General features: G+C 33.5%; 4 protein-coding genes and 1 pseudogene across 10 annotated transcripts; 1 reads left to right on the top strand and 4 right to left on the bottom strand.

Annotated features, from left to right (window-relative positions):
* Window positions 1-17: 17 nt before the first annotated feature.
* On the bottom strand, window positions 18-3,930 carry LOC140884566 (pentatricopeptide repeat-containing protein At1g74900, mitochondrial). 4 transcript variants are annotated; one of them, XR_012150668.1, is made up of 3 exons: window positions 3,839-3,930; window positions 517-2,509; window positions 18-400 (listed from the first exon to the last, which is right to left on the bottom strand). XR_012150668.1 is itself a non-coding variant. In XM_073291355.1 (2 exons), exon 2 carries the CDS (start codon window positions 2,431-2,433, stop codon window positions 1,000-1,002), a length of 1,434 nt encoding a protein of 477 aa, XP_073147456.1. In that variant the 5' UTR covers window positions 2,434-2,509; window positions 3,839-3,930; the 3' UTR covers window positions 18-999. The 4 variants fall into 4 exon arrangements, 1 of the variants encoding a protein (XP_073147456.1); XR_012150670.1 differs by having other exon boundaries at window positions 18-660; window positions 763-2,509; XR_012150669.1 differs by having other exon boundaries at window positions 18-660; window positions 808-2,509.
* On the top strand, window positions 3,453-6,678 carry LOC140884568 (formin-like protein 8; annotated as a pseudogene).
* Window positions 6,679-6,817: 139 nt separating this feature from the next.
* Window positions 6,818-8,803, bottom strand: LOC140884567 (uncharacterized). Of its 2 annotated transcripts, XM_073291357.1 has the most exons (4): window positions 8,592-8,659; window positions 8,179-8,245; window positions 8,033-8,075; window positions 6,818-7,917 (listed from the first exon to the last, which is right to left on the bottom strand). In XM_073291357.1, exons 2-4 carry the CDS (start codon window positions 8,206-8,208, stop codon window positions 6,965-6,967), a joined length of 1,026 nt encoding a protein of 341 aa, XP_073147458.1. In that variant the 5' UTR covers window positions 8,209-8,245; window positions 8,592-8,659; the 3' UTR covers window positions 6,818-6,964. The 2 variants fall into 2 exon arrangements, with proteins under 2 accessions (XP_073147458.1, XP_073147457.1); XM_073291356.1 differs by lacking the exon at window positions 8,033-8,075 and having other exon boundaries at window positions 8,592-8,803.
* Window positions 8,804-12,458: 3,655 nt separating this feature from the next.
* On the bottom strand, window positions 12,459-18,122 carry LOC140884565 (uncharacterized). Of its 3 annotated transcripts, none has more exons than XR_012150666.1 (5): window positions 18,000-18,122; window positions 17,361-17,537; window positions 14,588-15,802; window positions 12,855-12,995; window positions 12,459-12,723 (listed from the first exon to the last, which is right to left on the bottom strand). XR_012150666.1 is itself a non-coding variant. In XM_073291354.1 (4 exons), exons 1-4 carry the CDS (start codon window positions 18,012-18,014, stop codon window positions 12,960-12,962), a joined length of 1,443 nt encoding a protein of 480 aa, XP_073147455.1. In that variant the 5' UTR covers window positions 18,015-18,122; the 3' UTR covers window positions 12,730-12,959. The 3 variants fall into 3 exon arrangements, 1 of the variants encoding a protein (XP_073147455.1); XR_012150667.1 differs by having other exon boundaries at window positions 12,902-12,995; XM_073291354.1 differs by lacking the exon at window positions 12,459-12,723 and having other exon boundaries at window positions 12,730-12,995.
* Window positions 18,123-22,588: 4,466 nt separating this feature from the next.
* LOC140878453 (uncharacterized) lies at window positions 22,589-23,911 on the bottom strand. Its single transcript, XM_073282055.1, has 2 exons — window positions 23,009-23,911; window positions 22,589-22,874 (listed from the first exon to the last, which is right to left on the bottom strand). Exons 1-2 carry the CDS (start codon window positions 23,909-23,911, stop codon window positions 22,701-22,703), a joined length of 1,077 nt encoding a protein of 358 aa, XP_073138156.1. The 3' UTR covers window positions 22,589-22,700.
* Between the last annotated feature and the right edge of the window lie 978 nt (window positions 23,912-24,889).

The following is a 24,889-nucleotide window of genomic DNA, read 5'->3' as shown; positions in this document are numbered from 1 at the left end:
TATTTTATTTTTCCCATTATCCTTTTACTTATAGATACCCTATCCAATGAATTTAATTTTCATACACAAATCATATCATTATTCCTCTAAATTCATCTCAGCTCATTTTTTTCCCACAACTTTTCGGCATTACAAAATAAGGAATAGAAGACTCGGAGAGAATACATGAATTTCCAAAAAAAAACTTTTTAAAAAAAAACCCTAACCTATCCGACTTAAAAAAACATTTCCAGATTCCATTGAGCGTCAACGAAATCTTCATTGAGTTGTAGAAATCCTCGGATCCCAATGGACATGTTCGTCGAGGCGTGCCAATCCCCTCATGGAAAATAGTAGTGAACCAAAAAGCTAAGCAACATCGATGAATCTGACTCAGGTCTTGGAGCCATCAGCCGTGCTTCTGCATTTAGAATAAAAAAGAGCATGCTAGTCTCCATATGCATAGGAGTAAAAGAAGGGGAATGTTTAGAAAAATAATGAAAGAAAAGTTGGATCATAAATGACGAAAACTCTTACGAATGAATGGGGAAAAAATTCTATATTATGTGAAAGCAATGTATATCCAAGACCATGTGAGTTCATAATTCACATGTTTCTGTGCATTGCCCAGAATCTGAAGCTCTAGCTTCTACCAGCAACCACCATAAGCCAAAGATCATCCTGATAAATGAAGCACATTAAAGCCCATCATAAAGCGTTAGAAACAATAACAAAATTGGTACTGTGATTCTATAAAAAAAAAAAAAAAAAAACTTTGTCAACATTTGAAACTCCTTGATCAGCACAGTAAGTTCTTTATGGTCGCACCAGACATTGAAAGCCATGGCCTGCCCCCTTGAAATTCTTCATCTTGATAGCGAAGGTCATTTCCACCACAAAATCATTAGCAAGCCTTAACATTCTAAAACCTCCACCAACCAGATAAATATCTCACAGTTGCCCACAACGCAGCGTACAAGGTTCCAAATTATTGTGAACGCACATATACAGAAGTGGGTATCATAATCTGAATTGCCGAGGAAGTCGGCCAAATTTACTCTGCATCCTTAAAATGTATTTCGCATACTCTTGATTACCGGTGAGTAGAAGACCATTCAGAACCCGATTCAATGTAAATTTCCGAGGTGAGTACCCTCTCTCAACCATTTCTATCAGCAACTTCCCAGCAAGTAACATATCATCCGACTTTTTTCTCACAAACATTGAGCTGATCAAAATATTGTAAGTATCCAAGTTAGGCAAAACACTTCCGCCATTCATCTTCTTGAAGAGCTCCAAAGCGCACTCTATTTCTCCATCATCACAATAATACCGAATGATGACATTAAACGTCTGAATGGTTGGCTCACAATCATCTTTCATTTTATTCATATAATCAATCGCCATCTCCATTTTCCCCGCATGACACAGTCCTCTAATAACTAAATTATAAGTCACAGCGTTTGGAATGTAACCCTTCCTCAACATTTCATCAAATATCACGATTGCATTTTCAACACTATCTTTCTTACATAAAACTTGAATCATAGCATTGTAAGTAGCAACAGATGGAAGAACCCCAGCTCCCACCATTTCATCAAACACTTTTTTTGCCTTCTCGACTTCACCTACAACACCAAATCCATGAACTATCGTCGTATAACTAACAACATCTATATCAATGTTCCTCTTCTTCATTTGTAAGAAAAATTCCCAACCTTCCTTAAGTTGTCCAGCTCTAAAATACCCCTTAAGCAGTGTGTTATAAGTTGTCAATGTCGGCTGCAAACCCCTCTCAATCATCTCCCTCAAAACTTCGAGCGCCTTCGGTGTTTGCTTCCTTAGGCAGAACCCATTTGCAATCACATTATAGCTAATAACGTCAGCCCTAAACCTACCCCTGAAAATCTTAAACAATTTATATGCCATTTCGGCCCGTTTCGACTTACATAACACGTCAAGAAACGCATTAAAAGAGCTTAAATTCTGCTGGCAACCATATTCATGCATCGACAAGAAAATCTTGACCGCTTTATCAGCTTTCCCATTAGAGACGTACCTTTCCAAGATAATGGCGAAGGTTTTGGGGGTGGGACCCAATTTTTGGGTTCTCATACGGTGCATGAGAGCCCAGATGGTTCTGTAGTCCCGCATTCGGGCAGCGATGTCGATTACACAGTCAAAGGCGGTAGCGGAATGGAAATAGAGAGGGTGGCAGTCGAGAGCGTTGAAGAATTGGAGGGCTTTGGGGCCGTGGTTCCAGAGGCGTTTGAGGACTGTGTGGACTAAATCTGGGGTCCATTGGTTGAGAGAGTGGAGGGTTTGAGTCAAGGATTGCTGGTTTTCTGAACCGAGGATTAGGTCGGCGATGCTGGTGGGATCCGGCGGTGGCGACGGTGGTTTTGTGGTGAAGGGGCGGTGCAGTTTGGCGATTCTGTTAGGTACAATGGCCATTTTGGTCTCCCATCTCCTACTCTCATGCTTCCCGTTTTGTGCCGACCACAGCTAAAATTCGCATCACACAGCCAATCTTCAATTCAAAAGAAATAAGGTGAAATCTATTAATATTATTATGGTTTTTTATTTCAATTCAGATATTCACTTGAATATCTTCTATAAAATATACCAAGATAACACAATAACAATTTCTTTTATGACAGTAAAAACTTGAAACACAATAATTTTGTTTAAAGTAAAGCAATAATCTGGTTTGAACTAACGCAATAACCTGTAAATTAGACTAGTCATATAAAACGTACCAATTAAACCTCGTAAAGACGAAAACTAGGCTAATCAGGTAAATCGTACTAGACAAACCATGTGCAACACGTTAGCTCAAAAAAATGTTGATAAGAGATCGAACGTCTGATCACTGATCAAATACTTACCTACTTCACCAACTTAGACACTTCTCAAAAGCAACACTAACACTTTTAAGCAGTGTTTGGAAGAGTTTGTAGGAAGCACTTCTCAGCTTCTCGTTAATAAAATTTCACAAAATTTCAAAATTTTGTTAATAAAAAGCTGACACTTTTCAGCTCTCTCAAACAATACCTTATAATATACCAACCAAATGAATATAGAAGATAGATATTTGTGTGTAATTTTAATGAATCAATTAAATTTTCATATCAAAGTGGATAATAAAATAATTATTAATTACATAATCCACGCTCCATCTATACATCACATAATTAATTATACTGCATAAATTACCATACTACTGATGCGTAAATTACATCACATCTAATGTATTTCTTATTACCCATGCTACATATCCATATCAATTTGGTCGTCGCATCCTATGTATCAAACACTCGACACTACAATTTTGAATAACTAAACTAATTTATTTATCTTAAAATTTCTTAAAATAATATTTTATATTTGAAACTTTAAATTTGTAAAAATACATAAATAATCGATTCAATAAATAAAACATTTTGATGTGTAACAGCTGTGACATTCCCCATCCATCAATTCATCAAAACTGCCATCAGCCTGCGTTCCATTACAGATAGCGAGCCTCAACTATGGTTGCCTAAATCACAACAATGAAACCACTTCAATTCTTACCATAAATCTATTTCACTGTATCATTCCATTATTTTAACACATGTTTCGTGCACTTGCAACATATCTGCAAAAAGTTTTTGAACATTTACATAAACGGGTCCGCAAATTTCTACTTCCTAATAATTATTTATCTTCCTCCAACCCCGACTTCAGCAGAATCATATATGCTGAAAATCCAAAGAAACAATCTTAAAATCAAATGGCTGTACAGAGCAAATTAATGGTTCAGGTTGTTGCAATCACAGCTACGATTAGTCATCTGTAGCGGGGATCACAGTCTTACCTCGTACATAGATTTGTAATCGCCAAGAGACTAGGTAAATGCACATCTGATGCAGGTTTCCATGCTGGGAATTTTTCAGGCTGCTCTTTCAAGGGAGTGTATAACTCTTCGCCGAAGAAACCAGTGCCACCAACTACATATCCTCTACGTGAAATCTCTGATTTGTCTGCATAGAAGACAGTTTCCCAACACCAACGTCCCCCCATTCTCCATATCTAAAATGTGGGGAACTCCTCCATCACCACCAGCTACTCCTTTGTCTCAGATGTCAATTCTATCCGAGCAAATTCCACCACAACGACCACCATTGCCACCTCTGCCTCCGCCACTACTACGTCCTAGAAGAAAATTCACAGAACCACCTCTGATTCCACCAAAATCAAAACATGCATTACCAGCCAATACACGGGGTCTAATTTCACCACATAACCTACTCCTTCCATCGAGAGGAATGGAAACCAACAGTAAGAGTATGGAAGCAAATGAAGAATTTCAAACAAGACTGAAGCAATTACACTGGGACAAGGCTACTGCTAATACAGTTCATTCAATGGTATGGAATGAGATCGATGACGGATCTTTTAGGTAAGCAGTAACAAGATTCACGAACCTTTATGCATTGTCTTCTCATTCATGTTTGTCACAGATCGAAATTTGTTGAAATTTCCATTCGTTAGGTTCATTCTGTCAGGTTTGATGATGCACTGATGGAATCCCTGTTCAGTTACAAATTAGCCGACAAAAAATCAACCAACAGAAGCAGCAAATCAAATATGTGAGGGCAATTCTAACTCAGGTCAGTTTGCTCAAATGTTCATACTCTGATCCACGAAATTCCCAAAATACGGCAATCGTCCTCAAGTTTCTAGCAGTTTCTCGGAAAGAAATTCTCAAAGCTTCATTGGAGGGCCGAGGACTTGATGTCGATACCCTTGAAAAACTGAACAAGATTAGCCCAACTCAAGAAGAGAGGACCAAAATACTTGAATTCGGTGAGAACCCAACAAAGCTAGCTGATGCCGAGCCTTTCCTCTACCAAATCTTGTCAGTTCCCTCAGCATTCATTCGCTTCAGCACAATGCTTCTCAGATTCACCCAAGACCAAGAAATATTGCATCTCAAGGTATGTCTGCAATCACTTGAATTGAGAAGTCATGAATTAAGAACTGGTGGAATATTCTTTAAACTCCTAGAAGCTTTTCTCAAGGTTGGTAATAGAATGAATGCTGGAACAGCAAGAGGAAATGCTCGAGGCTTCAACCTTAACTCCCTCTGTAGACTATCTGATGCAAAAAATACATACAGTGAGACCACTCTACTTAACTTTGTTGATGAACGAGTAATTCGATCAGAAGGTAAACGTCATGAGACTAATATAGAAAACAAACCTGGTGGCATTAGCGCAATAGAACACATACAAGACAAAGATAAAAAATTCAAATATCAAGAATTCAGAGGAAATTGACACGGAGTGTCTAATGCTAGGATTACAATCATTCAAGTGTTTAGGTTCAGAGTTTAGTAATGTGAATTGTGAAGAAAGCACTCACCATAGACTTTGACAGCTTCATGAACACATATTCAGCTCTGAAATACAAGGTTGATGAGATTAAGCAAATTTTGACGTGCAGCGAGGTTGAACATGGTTAACATTTAAGGGAAATGAAAAAGTTTTTAGAGAATAGTGAAGAGGATATTAATTTGGTGAGAGAGGAGGAAAGAAGAGTAATTGAGCTTGTGAAGAAAACAACAGGTATTATCAAGAAGGAGATTTAACGAATAAAGCCACCAGTCCACTTTAATTATTTGTTGTTGTCAATGATTTCTTAAATATGGTCGATCAAGTTTGTGCAGAAATCACAAAGAACTTACGGAAGAAAAAGGTGGCAGGTCCTGGTTCACCACCTCCACTACCTCCAAAGCCAAGGTCTCCAGTTAAATTTCACAACATGAAATCAAATTTCTTGGCACAAAAGCCCAGAGAAATTTCAAGTGACTCAGAGGACGATTCTTTCATGTGACAAAGCACAAATATCTGATGTGGAACTTACATCAGAGATTTTCTGCAGATTATAATGTAAGCTGATATATTGAAGGATACTGTGATGGTTGATACCGAATACCGACCATGAATAAATCAACTATCAATCAATTCATCACAGTAATTCTCGAGGCATTCCAAACGACTTGTATAAAATCTTGAGTAATGATAATAGGAGAATAAACTAGTATCACTCTAATTTCTAACTCAGACAAATCAGTATATCAGAAAAGATACCAAATTTATTGTTTAACAGTGGATAAAACTACATTAATCCAAAAACAAGAATATCATTTACATGATTAGCCACCACAATACTTTTTTATTTGGTACCTTTTAGAATCATTTTAGTTCTAATCGATATAATCTCACATCTATAGTTTGCAGCAAAATTACTTCGGAGAAAAAATGTAATTGAAGATTGGCCAGGACAATGCTTTGTGGCTTTGGCCATCCAAAAGCAAGGCTGTTTCAACTTTCAACTATGGAAGTTGCAGCACCAGGGATACCAAAATCCAATGTTACATATGAAATCATGTAACTTACACCAGACACAGCGATTTTTCGCACTTACAACAATCATCTACAGAAGAGCACCAGACACAAGGATCAAGCATTCATACGTCGACTAATTGCTCCAAGGCATCATACAAGCAAAAGACATCAAGATCACCAAGTGTTTTAAGTGAAATCCCACTCAACTCAATTTTTGACACTAGTTAAACTAAAAAAGTGATAATACGCTGCTAAAATTCGGAAGCTGCGGAACTAATTCAAAGAGATCAAAGCAAGCTCTCAATGGTTTGGAACAGCGTTATCATCTGAGTGTAAGTTGTTGCAATAATAAACAAATTATAATATTGCAAGAAAATTTAAGTAATCAATTACTATATCGCCTTATCTATTCACATGATAACATTTTTTCATCAGCACCAAAATAATAGAGAATTACAATTAGTACCCTGTGCTTCAGAAATGTTTCTATATGAATATCAATGTCTGTAAAAACCAGTCTGAACAGTAAAACACATGCAAAACATGCTGGAAAAGGAGACAACCAAAAGTTTAAGGAACAGAGACTCATCCTAAGATCTTGTTATCATGCTATAAGATCGTTCCAATTGATAACTTAAACTTCCTCCATCAAATGCTCTCTCTCCTTTAACATGTTTATGGTCATAGTGCTTCCTGCAACCGGGACAACGCGCATCTTCCTCCAGAATCCTCTTGTGACAAAAAAGGCAGAGCCGGAAACCACACTGACATGGGAGGAAACTCGAGTCCGTGCAGTCTAAATCCTCATAGCATATTGGGCATGATGTTGGAACCTGCTGAACATCCTTACAATCCCAAACAGATCTTCTGCAGTCAAACTGCCGCTCAGATTTCAAGGGGAAACTATACTGCTTTGACAAATGCGGCAGACATCGAGGGCGAGAAACATCGTCTGCCCTCCAAGCCCGACAATTCATTTGAGGTGTCTGTCCCGTTCCTCTCCTCTCTAGATTTGCATTTGAAACATCGATCTCTTGGGTTGCTATTTCCGAATTAGAACTGGATTGTGCAGTATTTCCATGCTTACTCAAAAGTGGAGGAACCAAAGCTGAGTTAGGGCTATGCTCTTGTGTCTTATTAGTGGCGGCCAATGCATCAGCCACAGCTTCCCAATCGTCCAAGCAGCCATCATCACCTCTATCCTCGTCATCTTCCTCACTCATAATTCCCCAGAAGCATCCGTTGCTACTAATGCTACTGCTTCGACTGCTGCTGATGCTGCTACTTTCTGCAAAATTGATCCCAGCATGATTACTTCCCAACATACCACTGTTGTGACTGGTGGGGCTGTTTGACGGAGAGAATTCAGAGTCACTAAACTGATTCATGCACGATCCGTCACCATAATTCACCTCGATATCCCTCATCTTTATCTCCAGGTTCTCTCTGAATTGGCCCCTTTCCTTCTCCAAATGCACTGGATGCCCTTGACTTGTACTCAATACACTATTCTCATCATTCTTACATTCATCCTTATTTTTGACTGAAATGATAAAAACAAAAAGACCAAATAAAACTTAAGAAACATTTTATTAGACTTTGGAGTGCACAAAAAAAAATGAAAATTATCAAGAACCTAAAGTAAATAAAGTTTAGACCTCCTGAAGCATATGCATTGCAGTACAAACATTGAATAAAAACCTAAAAAATAATAAAAGATCCAATTAACCTTGAGAAACACGGATGAATAAATATAGTTTCCAGAGTAATTAAACGCATATATATACATATATATATCTCAAACCTTGAGAAAGCCACTGCTCCCGCCGAGCATCAAGCTTGTTCTGCTTCAGCTTCGCTGATCGATTTGCCTATATTACATAGAAAAAAGTCAGATATTAAAATAAAATAAAAAAAAACTCTACACAACAAAAAAAACTGAAAATTAATTAAAAAACGAAGCAGGAAACTGACCAAGGAAATAAGACTTCACCAGAAATGATTAAAATAATAACAAACAATCGCATAACCGCAGAGAAATCAACACAGAAAACCACAGCCTTCACAAATAAATACATATGTTTTTTTTTTTTCAAGAGAAAACCTTTAGGTAGAAAGGCAAGAAGAAATTGAAATGACACCGCCAGCAACCAAACCATTGCCAATCAATAAAATCTTTAATCCGATATTGCAATTCAAGAACTAAAAAAAGCATACCCTTTTTTTCTTGGCGAAACATGTGGGGTTTGAGGAAACCGGAGGAATAGAAGCGTTGCGGATCGAATCAGAATTCATGTCTGAGACAACTGGTTGAGGAATCGGAAAACCCTAAATTGATCGGAGAGCGAAAGCGGCAGATATAATAGAGAGAGAATGTGGATAGCAGGCACTCTTTGGCTTCTGAATGTCTTATTGTCGATTTTGGAAATAAAAAACACGTGAGCATTTTTATACTCGGAGGCCGGAGGTATATATATATATATATATATATATATATATATATGAGTTTTTTTATGGTGCCCAACACTATATGCCCACTTCATGTCCATCATGTACAATAGAGGAGTTGACCGGTATAATAGATGAGTTAACTTGTATATGGTGGGCATAAAGTGGGCATATAGTGTTGGGCATCATACAAAATATATATATATATATATATATATATTGACGATTTTGCCCTTTTTTTTCACCTTTTTTTTCCCGTGTGGCCCGAACGACATGCATATGGGGAAAATAAATTTCTCTACGCAAAGAGTTGGAGAGTCCACTGTCCACACCTCTTCATAAATTTACCAAAAATATTGATATTAATGGCTATTTAATATAACAACCCACGAATTAAACTCAGTCCAATGAATGTCAAACTTTAATAATAATTGCGTATACATGGGAAAGTTTTATTTATCACTAACAATTTCAAATTTAAATATTTTAAGAATAAATAAATTACTACCGCATCTGGATTTACTTGAGAATAAATCATAGAAAGATCCCTATATTCCATTCCATGCGACGAAGATGTGAGTTATAAAATACAGGCATTGTTTGGTTTGATGTATTATTAATTTATGTATAGCTTATCTCAATTAATTTCGCCTTATTTTCGTCATATTATTTATCTATTTATTAATTAATATTTTTACATTAATTAAATCAAATAAATTATAATATATCCATCAAATCAAAGAATGTATTAACTATTTTTTCTTATTTATTTTTAATTTACATTATATTAATTATCTATGGATTACTTATCCTATCACTCAAACCAAACGATGCTCAGAGTTATTAATGAAATGATACTAAAATATGAGGACGAATTATTTAATTTCGTTTATGACAATTTAATGTTATAATTCATGAATCCAAACTCGATAATGGGACGTCACAATTTTATTTTATTTTTTCTTAAAAAAATAAATCGAAGCCATCTAATTTTTTAATTCACTAGCAAAAAGTCATTTATTATTTGCTTTATAAGGATAAACTATAACAAAATACTTTCTCAAAAAAAAAAACTATAACAAAATACATAAAATAAATTTATCTTTTGTAGAATTTGAAATTAAATCCTATGATTAGACAAAATATTTAAGATATAAAATTAATAATTATAGTAAATATCTAAGCACATAATATTATGTGAGACGATATAATGTTACAAGTCGAAACTATAGGAAAACTATTCGTTGCAAAGATTTACTGAATTTTGTAAAATGACAAACTTTTGTGGAGTTGATAGATTTCTACATACTTTTATTGACATTTGTAAATTTTTTCTAGAACCCTATAAATTTTGTAATTCATGATTTTGATTTATATTTATTTTTTATAATTATTAATCGAGTGTCAATATCTTCTATCTATATTTCTTTAAAATAATTTTATTTCTTTAAAATATTTTTATCTATCAATGTAAATAATTTTTACTTATCAATTTAGTTTACAAAAATCGATAAGTAGTATTCAATTTATTGCAATAAAGAAATTAATATAACTCTATAAAATTTGAATATATTTAATTTTATATAGTATCCTTATTTATATAATATATATATATATACACATACATTCGTATTAATAAATTTTTAAAAATACGCCAATACATCAAGTCAATATATATCAGTCATATACATATTATTATATGTATATACATATGTATATTAACGTGAATAAAACACTATCTTAAAATTTGAGTAATAATAAAAATTAAGATACAAATTTAAAAATAAAACTATAAAAAATAATTAAAAATCAAAATTATATAATAAATAATAAATTAATCATAAAAAATAATTATTGTTATTTTCAATTTATGATCAATAAAATATTATAATTTTTTCTTATAGTATAACAAGTTTTTATTTAAAAAATTTAATAAATATGATTTTAATTCACGTGAGGTTTTCTAATTAAAATTTGAAAAATTATGAATGATAAAAAAATTTATTTTATTTTAGAAATAGAAAAATATGTTTGTATATATATTATTTTTAATATTAACTAGTATGTACTAGTGTTAGTATAGAGACTATTTTAATATAAATGAAAAAAAGTGTGTGAGTTTGAAATGTTCATCCAAATCTTTAGGTTGAAGTCGTTGAACCAAAGACAATTATTGACATTTTATCGTTGTACCTTAGATTTAAATTATTGTACTTAATAGAATTCTATGGAGTCTTTAAAAGTCTATTGACATTTTGAATATCTCTAGATTTTTGTAGAGTTTTTAAAAGTCAAGTTTCAATATCACATGTCTTTTTAAAACTCTACAAATGTTAATCTTGAATACCACTAAACTTTTATGGAGTATATAAAAGTTTAGATTGAATACCTTTAGACTTTTAAACTCCGCAAAAGTCATTAAAAGTCTAGAACCAATACACCCGATTTAGTACATGAAAAAATAAAAATAAATAAAAGAGATATAATTTTTGGATTCACTAGCAAAAATTCATTTGTTATTTGCCTTATAAGTTATAAGGATAAACTATAACGATAATCAGAGTATAAATTTATCTTTTGTAGAATTTGAAATAAAACACAATCCTATGATGAGAGACAAAATATTTAAGATTGTAGCAACTTTTGCATCTCCTATTCGCAATCCAGGTTCGGTATTTCGAGGGGAATTATATGCACTATATCATGGTCTAAAGCTTTGCAAGAACAATAATCTCTTCAATGTTAAGGTGTTCTCTGATTCCATGAAGGTGGTTCAATTAGTGAACTCTTTGGATAATCTGATTATTCCTGATGGATCCTTGATATCTTCTATCAAAGTTTTATTGTCAGATATTGCTTTCCTAAGTTGTGATCATGTACGTAGGCAAGCCAATATTGCTGCCCATAAGCTTGCTAGGTTTTGGTTTTCATTTTCTTGTCCAATGTCGTGTACATTAGGTTTTATCCCGTCTTGGTTAAAAGATGATGTGTAAATTTGGTTGGTTTTTAATGAGTTTGTTTATCTTAAAAAAAAGATATAAAATTATAAATTATAGTAAATATCTAAGCACAAAATATTATATTAGACAATGTTACAAGTCGATTATGTTAGAAGACTTAATACATAAAAAAATTAAAAATAATAGAAGAGATCTAATTTTTGGATTTACTGGCAAAAAATCATTTATTATTTGTCTTTTAAGTTATAAGAATAAACCATAACAATAATACAGAATATAAAATTATCTTTTGTAGAATTTGAAATTAAACACAATCCTATGTTGAGACAAAATATTTAAGATATAAAATAAAATCATTATAGTAAATATCTAACACGTGATATTCTATGAGACAATGTTACAAATCGATTCTGCGAAAGACTTAATAAAAAAAAAGAAGGGAGAGAGATCTAATTTTTGGATTCACTAGCAAAAAAACATTTATTATTTGTCTTATAAGTTATAATGATAAACTATAACAATAATACAAAATATAAATTTATCTTTTTGTAGAATTTGAAATTAAACACAATCCTATGATGAGACAAAATATTTAAGATATAAAATTATAGTAAATATCTAATCACAGAATATTTGTGAGACAATGTTACAAGTCGATTCTGAGGGAAGGACCTTCTACATGACTCATTAAAAATTATTATGTTTTATATCAAAAATATTATTTTTCACAGTATATACAATAATTTCCTTTCCATTTGCTTGTCCTCCTCCACCGGCTGTGAATATGGAGTACAGAGAGATTGTAAGATGACACAATTGTGTTCCTTGTCCATTTAATGATATCTAATATAATCTTATAGTGATTTCTCTGCCTACTGTTCCTTTAGGTAAAACCAACACCAAGTATAGAAGATCTTTGAGACCAGAATCTCTGGCTGCATCTACATATAACACAAAGGAACTCCCACAAATCAGTTTAACAAAAAGAAAATACACTGCTCTGAATGATTTCGATCAAATATCTTCGAAAAAAGTTTACAGTAAACAAAGTCAAGACAATGAACAGAATTACAATTTCGGACGCGGTCTCAATGATGCGGTAGGACAGTTATAACATACATGTATTCTTCCTCTTCAAGCATCCTCGGTTTGTTTCAAAGATGATGAGCCATCAACCTCAATCCCACCACTTCGTCTCTGATAAAGCTATAAGCTGCAAACATGAAAACAAGCCAGATATAAATATTGCTGGATCATGAAAATAAAAAATGAAAGAGATCATGGATAGCATAACAGGACGTTGATGCAGAAGATGAATTACACACAGAAATAGAATAGAAGTCCACGTTCATGTCAAAGACTCTTAACTAAAGCATATATCATTACAATAAGCATTCATTCTGGACAATTCCACGAGAATCTGGCAAGAAATATACATGCTGAATTCAAGACTTGGTATCACTACTAACCAGAAATTTTGGATTCTACAGGAAAATCTATACTTTATTGCCTTAAGGATTAATAGATGGTTATTCGAGTTGAGTGCGTATCCAAGTTAATGTTTCACGGTTTCAGCTAGCATGGTTTTATAATGTAACACCTGGATATTTGAGTTGTACAAGTAAAATGGTTTGACCAAGGCACCAAATGCGTAATTTCACTGAAGTCCAGTTTGTCAGATTCTATGATAAATAAATTATCATAATTTGACAAGAGATCAAAGAAATTTAAGGAATATTTATATAAAATATGGAAATATCTAGGATTCACGGTGAAGAAATGAAGGGCAAAAGGTACAGCATGCTCAATTTCAATTTAAGATTCCGAGTAAAAGATTTACAAATTAGCTAGAGACAGTGAAGCCTCCAGATAGTAAAGAAAATTGCACATCAAGAAAAATCAAACCATAACAAAAACTTGTCTTTGGTCAAACAAAATTCGGATTAAATCTGCATCAACAAAAGTGAAAGGAAAAAATATCTTTTGCGCAGATGTTGCAACAATTTTTTACAAATTCGAATTGTGATATCTAAAACTAAATATAATATTTATAGTGTTAAGTTAAACGAACTCAAAATTGCAAGGGAAACTGACAGGTCCAATTACGCATAAAAACACGGCAGGAAAGGGAAAGAAAAGGAGAGTACATAGTGATGAAGCAGCCAGGATAAAGGAGCATCACATTTAATTCCTAAGGTACACTTGATCGCTGCCTTATTTAAAGAAAATGGCAAAGAAAATGCTGCATCAAAAATAAATACCAAAATTCTACTTACATATTTGCAGCATGATAATTGGTAAGCTAAGGAACTTAAGCAAGTTTCTAAGTACCTTTATCGGGTGTTATAAACAGTGTCACAAGTCTTTCACAGTTTGTGGCCAAGATGCCACCATATATATGTAGTCAGGAAGAAATGGATCACAGGATCGAGCCACTTAAATATTTTCAACATATCAAACGTAGCTTTAAGCACAATAACAGATTGCAAAGGTCTTGCAATTTTATACTGGAATAGTGTCCAAATACCATAACTAATTGCTACCAAAGTCGTTCCAGAAGTGCTATTTACGTGCATCTTAATGGACCATAGAGTTCTAAATACCTACGAAAAAAGGTATTCATCTAGCAGAGAATTGAGAAATTCAGGAAACTGTATGGAACAGATCCAAACATATAAATATGTACGTGAAATATTCCCAGCTAATATTAATTTTGAACAATTTTGGCATATTCAGGTAGATCCATCAACGCATTAACTGCACAAACACAAACATAAAAAGTAAAGTATTTTTTTATCAACATACCTGACGAGCAACTAGAGCCATTTGTCGATTATCTTTCAACTCCGGCACCAAGCTTGGCATACTATCTCTTAGAGTCTCCAACATCAAACCAGACTCTGGCAGCTCTAGATCCTGATGGCCATTTTGCTCATCACCGATTCTCTCTTCTGTTCGAAGAGAAACATTCTGGCCAGATCCACTGAAATCTTTTCTCTTTCGCTTCCTCTCAAATGTAATTTTAATAACTCGTTCCCTCTTGGGTTGGCTAGGAATTCCTGTTGTAGTGTCAGACAAACTGTTTGATTCAACGTCAACCTTTTCAACTTCCATCTTACGATCCAGAGACAGTAAACTCTCTTCAACTCCAGTTTCCTTGGATGGCAACATTTCCTCAATCAGTTCATTATCCTTGTCTGTTTTTGCCTCATCCTTTTCAGAATATTCTGAACACCCTTGAGAAGTTTGTTGTTCATCTTTATCTGGTGGCAGACGCGAAACTAGCCTTAAATGTTCCTCATTAGAATGACTAATTTCGAAAGGACGAGGACTGTTTCTTGCAGAACGTTCATGTAAATGTCCAAGTTTGAGTAAAATATCAGATTTCTTCCCACTCAAGGGTGTTATAGTTTTTCTTTTTCTATAGGTTCTCTTCCTTTTCTGAAGTAAAGGATTGAAGCTCCTACACTTAACATCTGCCGATCTTTTGCTCTCGAGTTCATTCACAGATTTACCCTTCACTTTATTAATTTCCCCTAAGAGACACATATTCCTTTCCAAAGAATTCCTCTCACATGCATGGATTCTTTGAGAGCATCCCTTTCTGTATAGTCCTGACTCGACACCTCTCAATATTATAGAAGGCAAATCAGTATTCCCAATATATGAATGACACGAGCAAGTTGTTCCATTATGGCACTTGGAACATGCATTTGTCTTGCACGGATAAGGTATTGTAGCATCCGAAACTATATCAGATTCATCAAGTGATTTTGGTGGAACGGGTGTATTGGATTGATATGAATAAATAGGATTCTCAAAGGCTATTTTTTGTGAAAAGGGAGCATCAACTTCATTAATGAGATGCTTATCATCAATTTTTACCTTTTCCAGCTCATCACGCACTACACTCAACTCTTCTCTGAGATCTCTTACAATATCCTCAGCTTCATTAAGTTGGGCTTCAAGTTCCTCAATCTTCTTCTGCTTATTCACTGATGCTGCTTCTGCTTTATGAACCTGAACAGTTGACCAAATACATCAGCTAAATAAGTAAGAGGTAGGACCCATAGAGGAAGGTGTATATGTGGGACAGAGAGAATGGTGACATTTGTATTTTTAAAAGCAACGGCAACACGTTCAAAAATCAGTTTTAGTCCAATAACCATTCACAGGTTATCAATTTTGGTCCTTTTCTCCAGAAATTGCTAATTTTGCAGTTAATTGTTTCCCAAAATCAAATAAGTTTCTAGTTTACACTTGAAAAGCATGTGCCTTGAGAATTCAACTCAAGCCCACAAATCAAATATCGAATAGAGTACAATAGATTTTCACTCTGACATCAGAGTAGTACCCTCTATATTTAAGATTCAGGAGCTTGCATTTGGCAGCAATTATTTGTTAGCATCAACATGGTTACCCATGACACAATCACTGTCATTGCTTACGCTTCCAGCATTGGCCACAAAAACTTCACTTTTTGAACATCTAGTGGCTAAGACGATTCCTCTTCCAAAATTTTAATTAGCGTCGTATCGTATGAGATGAAAAGTGAAATTCATAACCGCAGGCAGACTAGGATCAATCTTGCCATGATTAATTGAATAAATTGAACTGGCATTAACATAACAGACTTTGTGAAAGACACAATCAATCCCATCCACTTAAAATTTATCATTTTTGGATGTAAATATGTTGCTGACAGAGACTTCTGCATACAGTGACAGCGCATCTATACTCCATACTTCCTCTACTTCTGAAAATGGTATCTTAAACTTAGAGCATTGTCGGAGCATATCAAATGATTTAATGCATGCTTCCCTCGTTTCATTTTTGTGCATCTATGTATATACACCGAACTGATACTAAGAACCATATACTGATATAATAGCGGCATGTGTTAAGTTCTGTGGGCCTTATTCAGCATTTATTTTCAATTACTGTAGTTAAAATCATGAGCTATAAGCTCTCCCGTGAAGGATAATTAAAAACAACAAAAAATAAAAGAAACAAACTGATAGAACATTTTAGAAAATAGAGCAGGTTATTCATTAGCTTTTTAATCTCATCAAACTATTTAATGGAAGAAGTGACAAGACTAAAATATTTCATGCACTGGATGACAAATAATTAAAATTAGAGACTAACAGAAAAGGGGGCCATATCAAATCTGTTTCTGTTACGTGCGATGGAAGAATTAACTTTGACAAACTAATGCTTCTGGCATTATACAGTCATCAAATAGATAAACTCCAACTTCAACACAGTATGCTGTTTAGTCTTTGTTGCATCAACCAACATAGGGTTCAAAGCAGGTCGTTTTAGATATTAGCCAGATCAACAAAGAGAATAGGATATTTGGACAATGTGATCATGTTTTCAAAAAGCAAGTGAATCCATCAATCCATCTAAGGCACTAAAAGTAGTTGCAGCACAAGAGTCAAGAAGGAAGTATTAACATCCTTACAACTTGCCACTTGCTTAAAAATTTAACAGAACACAATCACCATCGCTCAATTCCAGTCCCTATTCACGAGACCCATAAAATCATGACCGAAAATTCAAACTTCAAATTCACCTTAGAATCCATCATTTGCTTGAGGCGCATCAACATCCGTAAGCCCTCCTCTTTTGCCACCTTCAACTCATGCTGATACCTCACTGCCTTCCCCTCGGAAGCTGTAACCCTTCCTGCCGCCTCCTTAGATATGTTCAAAATTATATCTGCGTAGGCCTTCTTCAAGGCCTTCAATTTCTGCAATCAAATAGAGAAAAAAGTGTTAAACAAACCTGCGCTGAAATGATCAAGAAAACACAAAGAATCCCCGAGTATAATATTTTCAAAGCTTAAAAAAATTGAGGTAACCATTACTGAATTTACTGGAATAAATATACAATCAAACCCAAGTAGATTGAAAACAAAAAACTTTTATCTAACACACAGAATAAAACTAAAAAAGACTATTTTTTTTTTCTTTTAAAACAAAGCACAAAAAATTTGAATGAACAAAGCATAAGACGGAAGGAGAACAAAACAGAAGAAGATCAAAATGAAATGATTATCCCTACATTATATCGAGAGCGAAAATAAGTAAACAAACGGTCCAGAAAATCAGTTAGGTAGTTGGTGGGCAGTTGAATAATAAAGGCGGTGCTGCCCAAAGTCAACATGGCGGCCCCGTCGCTGAACTTCGTCAAATGGAATGGAGAAATTTACCTCGTCGGCGTCCATTGATCAAATTCCTCGATTCGATGACTGTTAATTTGAGGTTTTTCGGACGGTAGAGTTCTTTCTTCTGTTTCTTTATTTTCTGGTTTCCTCGGCAAAGCTGTCTGTTGAACTAAAATTTCTTTCACTCGAAATTACATAATTGCCCCATCAAGAATGACATAATTTCCTTTATATCTTATGAGTGCACCGTGGGACAGAGAGTCAGAGACAGTTAAAGCTAGTATTTTATTATAAAACACTTTTTCATAATTCCTTATTATTTTGTTGTGAAAAAACAAATTATGATAAAAAGTAAAAACTTCAATATTCAAAATATATCAAATTTTATAGTTTATAAAAAAATTTCTATTAAATTGTGATTTTCTATGCATATTGTGAGATCTATTTATAGATCTCATTTTGGAGATTGGTCCAAAAAGTAATACATCATCATTTACATCATCACACATTAATTTTCAAAATTTTACAAGTTAATTTTCAACACTTCCCCTTGTGATGATGATCGTGATATAGTGACTATTAATTACGTGTTTTTATACTGCTTCGTTAAAAATCTTACTAGAAAAAACTCATTGATATAAAAATCATAGTAAGAAAAAAAGAGTGCAACCACGTAAACTTTCTCTCATGTTAACACAAAAGATTTTTCACATATTTCGTAGATTGCGCATCTCAATGTTATATATATATATATATATATATATATATATATATATATATATATATATGTGTGTGTGTGTGTGTGTGTGTTTTTTTTTTTTTTCTTATATCCTCGTAGAAAGTGTCTTTGTGATAGATCTGATGAGTTCTCACTTGATTAAATGTAACATATATCAATATTTTTATTCTTCTTAAGTTTTTGGGTGAAGGCTGCATAAGATTAGCTGAGATTGAGAGAAGACCGATTATAAAAATATAATTTGTATATATAAATAGATGCGTCATAGTTAGGAAATATATATTCTCAGTTTTTATCTTTGATAATATCTCCTATATATACTTGTGTAATCATGAAGAATAATACAAGAACGTATTATGATTACCAAAAAATTAAGGCTCTTTAATAGTTTATATGTAGGGTTGTTAAAACTCAACCTAACCCGCCAACCTGAAACAAGTCGACCAAAAAAATATCAGGTTATGGTTGGGGGTTTTTGGGTTTAGGTCGAATCTGATTGACCCGAAAGCTAACCCGAAAAAATTAATCGATTTTCTACACAAATGGAGAGACCTATTTATTGTAAAAAAAAAAAGTAAAAATTTATTGTAAAAAGTAAAAATTCAAATACTCAAAATATATCAAACTATACACTTTATAGATTCTTTTCTCTTAAATTGTAATTTTTTAACAAATGGAGAGACCTATTTATAGATCTCATTTGGAAATTAGTCCAAAAATTAATACATCACCAGCTATATCATCACACACTCGTCATAATCTTCTTTTGAAAACATAAGTATTTTACTACAAGATGTCATAGCTTAGAAATGGTTCAGGTGATAAGCAAGAACCGCTTTGATACCACTTGTTAGGATCAAATAATAGGTAGAAGGGGTTGAATATACTATTTTTAAAAAGAATTATACTTCGATTCGATTTGTTAAAATCAGACAACATATTTAGTTGTTTAATACTTTGTTCTGCACGAAAGTTCTAATAAGAGCAGGCGGAAGAATCTTCCTTGCAGATTTGAACTGTAATAAGCTAAGGCAAATCAAAATAATATGAGTGCAGTAAATAAAAGGAACATAAGATTTTTATGGATGTTCGGAGTTTAATCTTCTATGTCACCTCTTCTTATTTTTTCTGAAGGATTCCACTAAAAGAATTTGATTTATACAGCTCTTTGTACAAATCCGATCCTATCAAACCTTTGAGAAAAACTCCTAGCAACATTCTCTCAAATAAGATCAAACACTCTGCTTGAGTTACAATATGAAGTCACAAATGTGCTTCTGGGACTTTGATCTGGAAAGCTATAGATGGATTTGATCTGGATCGTTCTTGATGTATCTCTTTGAGCTCGATCAATCTTGATATTTTATCTAACTCAGAATTTTGAACTTTGATATGAAGATATGAGTTTCTGAGTTAGAATACAAAGCGAAGGTTTTTTGGCTTTTCAGATAAAAGCAAACTTTGAATTCATGGTTTCTTATGTTGTTCACTTTTTCTCATGATTTGAATCTTTGAATCACCACGTATTTATAGCCTTCAAAACTAGCCAGTAAGCTGCCGACATTTTCTTAGAAATAGCCGCCAACATACCTCATAAATTGGCTCACAAATCTTGACTTTTATCAAAAGGCTTTCCAACGTTTATATCTTCATTCAAGGAGTTTGTCTTTTAGCTCAACAACTTCGGCAACTGAAGTCTCCATCCGATAGTTTGATCTGATCTAAGTTGTTGGCTTTCACACTTGATCTAGGTGAAGTGTATATGATTTGAACTTGATCTGGTAGAAGATATTAGGTTTTGATCTATCTGGGTTGTTCTTCTAGATGATGGTCATTTGATCCGATGAAGTAAGTGACAAGCATACATGACTAAATTTGCAATTTTTTCTTTATTTTATCACTTGATTTCGTTTGATCTGTTATCACCAAAACTTATATTTTAGTCACCAACAAATTGATTTCCTGTGATGTGGTATGTGAGAACTTGCACTTTTGGCTTGTTTTTTATTTATTAAATGCATGATTATTTTGTTTGGGATTGGTTGAGGAAGAGAAAGGAGGATGATGAGTGGAATGATGGATTGAACTATTATATGCTTGAGGACAAACACGGTTTAGGTGTGGAGATTTTGATAGACTCATAATATTTATATTTTTAGTATCATAATTCTCGGGTTTTTTATTTTTTGAATATGTTAATTGGGGTGTTTTTATCTTGTTTTGTAGTTGGAGGAAGTTTGATGATCTTAGATAAAAATTTGGGCTAAAAAGTTGAATTCTATCACATTTGGAGTTACCAAAAGAAAATTTTGAAAGAATAACAAAACCAGAAGTGGTCTTGAAGCAAGGCGTGGGCAAGCCCTGTGACTACTTCGCTGCTGTCTTGGACTGCATACCATATTTTAGAACTCCTAAAATATTATATTTAATATATGGAAGACTTTTTGAAAATTAAAAGTTTTTGGATAGAGAGATTATGTAGAGATTTTTATTCATAAAATCTCTAGTTTACCTTGTAGATAATCTTATCATTTTCTAGATTTTTTTTAAAAAATCCTTCTTCCCTAGTTTTACACGTTAATTTTGAAAATTAAGATTTGAGAGATTTCTGCACGTTTGAAACGGCCAGACATGGTATTTTTCTTCTCTTTTCTTCTTCATAATTTTTAGGTTTGATCTTCAATATTTGTTAGAAAATTATGAAGCCAATTATGATTGGCTAAGTTTTTATTTCTGATTCAAGATATATTTTCTTGTATTTCAATTTATCACTGTGATGTTATGAGATTACATTGATGTTCTTGTTTGTTTCTAGTATTTGTTGATTTATGATTTATTTCATTAAAGTTGTAGGTTAATTAATCTGGCAAATTAATTGGTTTTACGTCTTTTGAATGTTATCCATGAATTTAGTGATTCGTAATTGTCATGAATGATTAGTATTTAGTAGCGATAGAATATATGTGTTATGCTATCATGACATGTTTGATCTAAATAAATCAATAAAACTAGATTTAACAATTGTTGTTATCTTGATTGTTAGATTTTAGAATTTATTGGGCTATCGTGCCCAGATGGTTGTAGTTGGTTGTTAATAAATGTTGACCGGATGCTGGGTTTGGTTAATTAAAATAAAAAAAACATAAATATTAGTGGTTATCTCTATGATTTTAAGATTAATTGTCAAAAACTACATGAATAAATTATGTGTAGCCAATGACTAGTGATATAATTGGAATACAAAAACCCTCTTGAATCAAATTTGGTAAAATAGTGAATTTCTCATTTAATTATTTGTTCGTCTCATTCATTTTATTCGCATTAGTTTTATTTTTTATTTTATCACTGCAAACCAAAAAACCCCCTTTTTAATACAATTTCTTGAAAGAAATAAACACATGTTCCCTCATTCTATACTGCTCGTCATTACACTTATTGTACTAGGGAGTAGGAATTTTTAAGTTTGTTGGTTTGACGACAGACCTATGAATGGAAAAATAGACCGGTTCAACTACATTTTAACCAACAAAGGTGCCATTTCAAATCTCTTCTCAAATCTTGCACGCATAACTCACAGAAACTTGTGTGTGAGTGTGTGTGATTTGATCACTTGGCAATACATAATAAATGAAGTTGTACACCTCACTCTTCAACGAACATTGGCATATCTATAAAACGTATAAAACATGAGAATTGCCAGAGCCTGCTAAGGGCCACAATAATGTGCTAAAAAATGAAGGATACTATTACGATCTGTACACAGTTATACAGAATACATTACTTTCAGGCATAAGTATCACCACAAATTTTTTAGAACAAACTTCATAAACAATCGAGAAGAAGATAATTTAAACATGCATGCACCATCAAATATATGCTACCCATCAACTAAGAGTACAGTTACGCCAACAATCAAATAAATTAATACTCACCCATCTAGAATCATATGTCAGGTGCATGACAATCTTGAAATTGGTATGTCCCCATCTCCTTCGTAGTTCGTCCACTTAAAATCCTCCTTCCAAACAAACGAGGCTGTTCTTATGAGCTACAAAATTGTATGCTTTTGGTTTGATGTTCGAGCAATCAGTGCCCAACTCGAACGATTGAATTTCTCTCGTCTTAAAGTTATACGCTATGCATGTCTCTGAAAACATATCGTACTGAGGACCAATATCTCCCTAACTGCTAACCAGCCCAAGTACGTGACTGATTTCTCATTGCTGAACAAGTCCTTAAATCTGTGAAACAGAGGTTTCAAATCAAAGCTGAGCAACATGGTCCACTCTCCAGTTTCCTAATCCATTTCCCAAACATCCCTCGATAACTCGTTGGAGCTATAAACAACCGATAGATTACCGTCCATTGGTAGAAATTTTCCGAATCTCCTTTCCAGTTGAGGCATAGGAAACTCGCAAAAGGTTTCAGTCTCCGCATTCAAAGTCAAAACAAACGTTTCACCAATCCAGTGTACGTAACCTCCAGTAACCAATGGAAAAGTCGTGAGAGCTGTCCTAGCTGTGAGAGGTAAGTGTTGTACATCAATATGCCGCCAAACTCTATCAACCCCAATAGTTAGCATAGCAATTTGCTTCAGCGGATTAAGTGGTTTACGACCACGTGCGTTCACCACTTTATACTCCATGGAAGCTTCAACAAATGCTAATTTAAATTCTGAATGGATGTTTACAATATTGGGAAATGGGGGAAGCACGGTCTGCTGCTTCATCAAGGGATTAATGACATAAAGGGTATATATGTCTCTTAAATCAGGGATCAATGTTAAACCATTACAGCTAGTGCATATGGGATGTGCAAACCCACAGTCAAACTGAGATATCTCGAGACAACCTCGTCGCATTTCCACGTAAGTGGTATTGCCAGCCAAAAAGAGCGGTTGGATTATAATTCCACCTATTGAATTCCGAAGATGGTGGCGGATGAAATCTGGAGATCGTATCATGAGGTTCCATTCTCGGCAAACGTGTCTAATCACTTCACGAATTACTAGAGCTGGAAGATGTAAAAGAATACTAAAAACAATTTCTTGCGGAAGGCATATTTTTTGTCTCTTCCTCGCACACCGTTTGCAACAACAATTGCAAATGATGGACACCTGTGTAGAAGAACCATACTTAGTTACCATAAAATTCTCCTCCCTCACCTCAAATTCGAAGTGGGCAAAACCACAAAAATGATAAGAAACTTGGATACACATTATTAAACATGATTACACTTCTTCATCCTCCGAGTCGGACATTTTCAGATAAAAATGGTAATTAGGGGAAGACGAGATTTCAGAAAATAGAACCAATTCATGACCACAGAAAATTTGCAGAAAAAGATTTAATTCTCGACTAAATAAAACTGAATGTAAATAATTAATAAATCCATTCAACAACATAAAGGAAGAAGAATCGGTAGAAAATAAATCGATGGTTACCACAGCATTTGTTTCAGCACCCAAGTATTTCCTTTGCCGAACCATGGGAGCGGTGGTTCACAAAAGAGATATAGAAGTAGAGAGAATTCAACAAAAGAGAGAAAAAGTATTTTCATATAAGTTGCTGCATCGGCAAAATTCCGGTTCAGTACTAAATGTTTGGTTACATTTCTAATTTAATCCCAAATGTTTGGAAGTTTCCGGTTTCATTTCAAATGTTTTCCAAAAATTTTCGGTTCAGTCCTAAATATTTTTACGTTTCTGGTGGTCCCAAATGTTTCCAAAAAATTCCCGTTTCAGTAATAAATATTTTTACTTTGCCGATTTTGTCCCAATTTTTTTCCAAAAGTTCCCGATTTGATCTTTCTATCTGCTCGTATGTTAAAACTAACATCGCGTAGTGTTTTATCATTTATGATTAAGTTTTATATTATTTATTATATATTTAACATTAAACAACTTATAAATAAAAAAACAATTTTATTAGAGTTTTTATCCAAATTTAAATCAATTTTACACAATGTTCAAAATGATAATATTAAATTCATGATGCTACAAAATAAAAACTTAAATAAAATAAACGGAACTTGAAAAATTAAAATTTAATGATGTTATATCACAATTCTATTAATTTTGTTATATTATCATTCATGGTGCTTGCACATTGAAGAAAAAATTTGAAGGTTGGAAAAAAATATTTTTTTAAAACTTTTTTTATAAATTAAAAAATTAATATATGAGAAAAATTTACTA

The sequence above is a fragment of the Henckelia pumila genome, chromosome 2 (genome assembly GCF_033568475.1).
Source record: "Henckelia pumila isolate YLH828 chromosome 2, ASM3356847v2, whole genome shotgun sequence".
Lineage (NCBI taxonomy): Eukaryota > Viridiplantae > Streptophyta > Magnoliopsida > Lamiales > Gesneriaceae > Henckelia > Henckelia pumila.
Note: the sequence above shows the minus strand (reverse complement) of the source record. Positions and strands in the feature narration are given on the sequence as shown.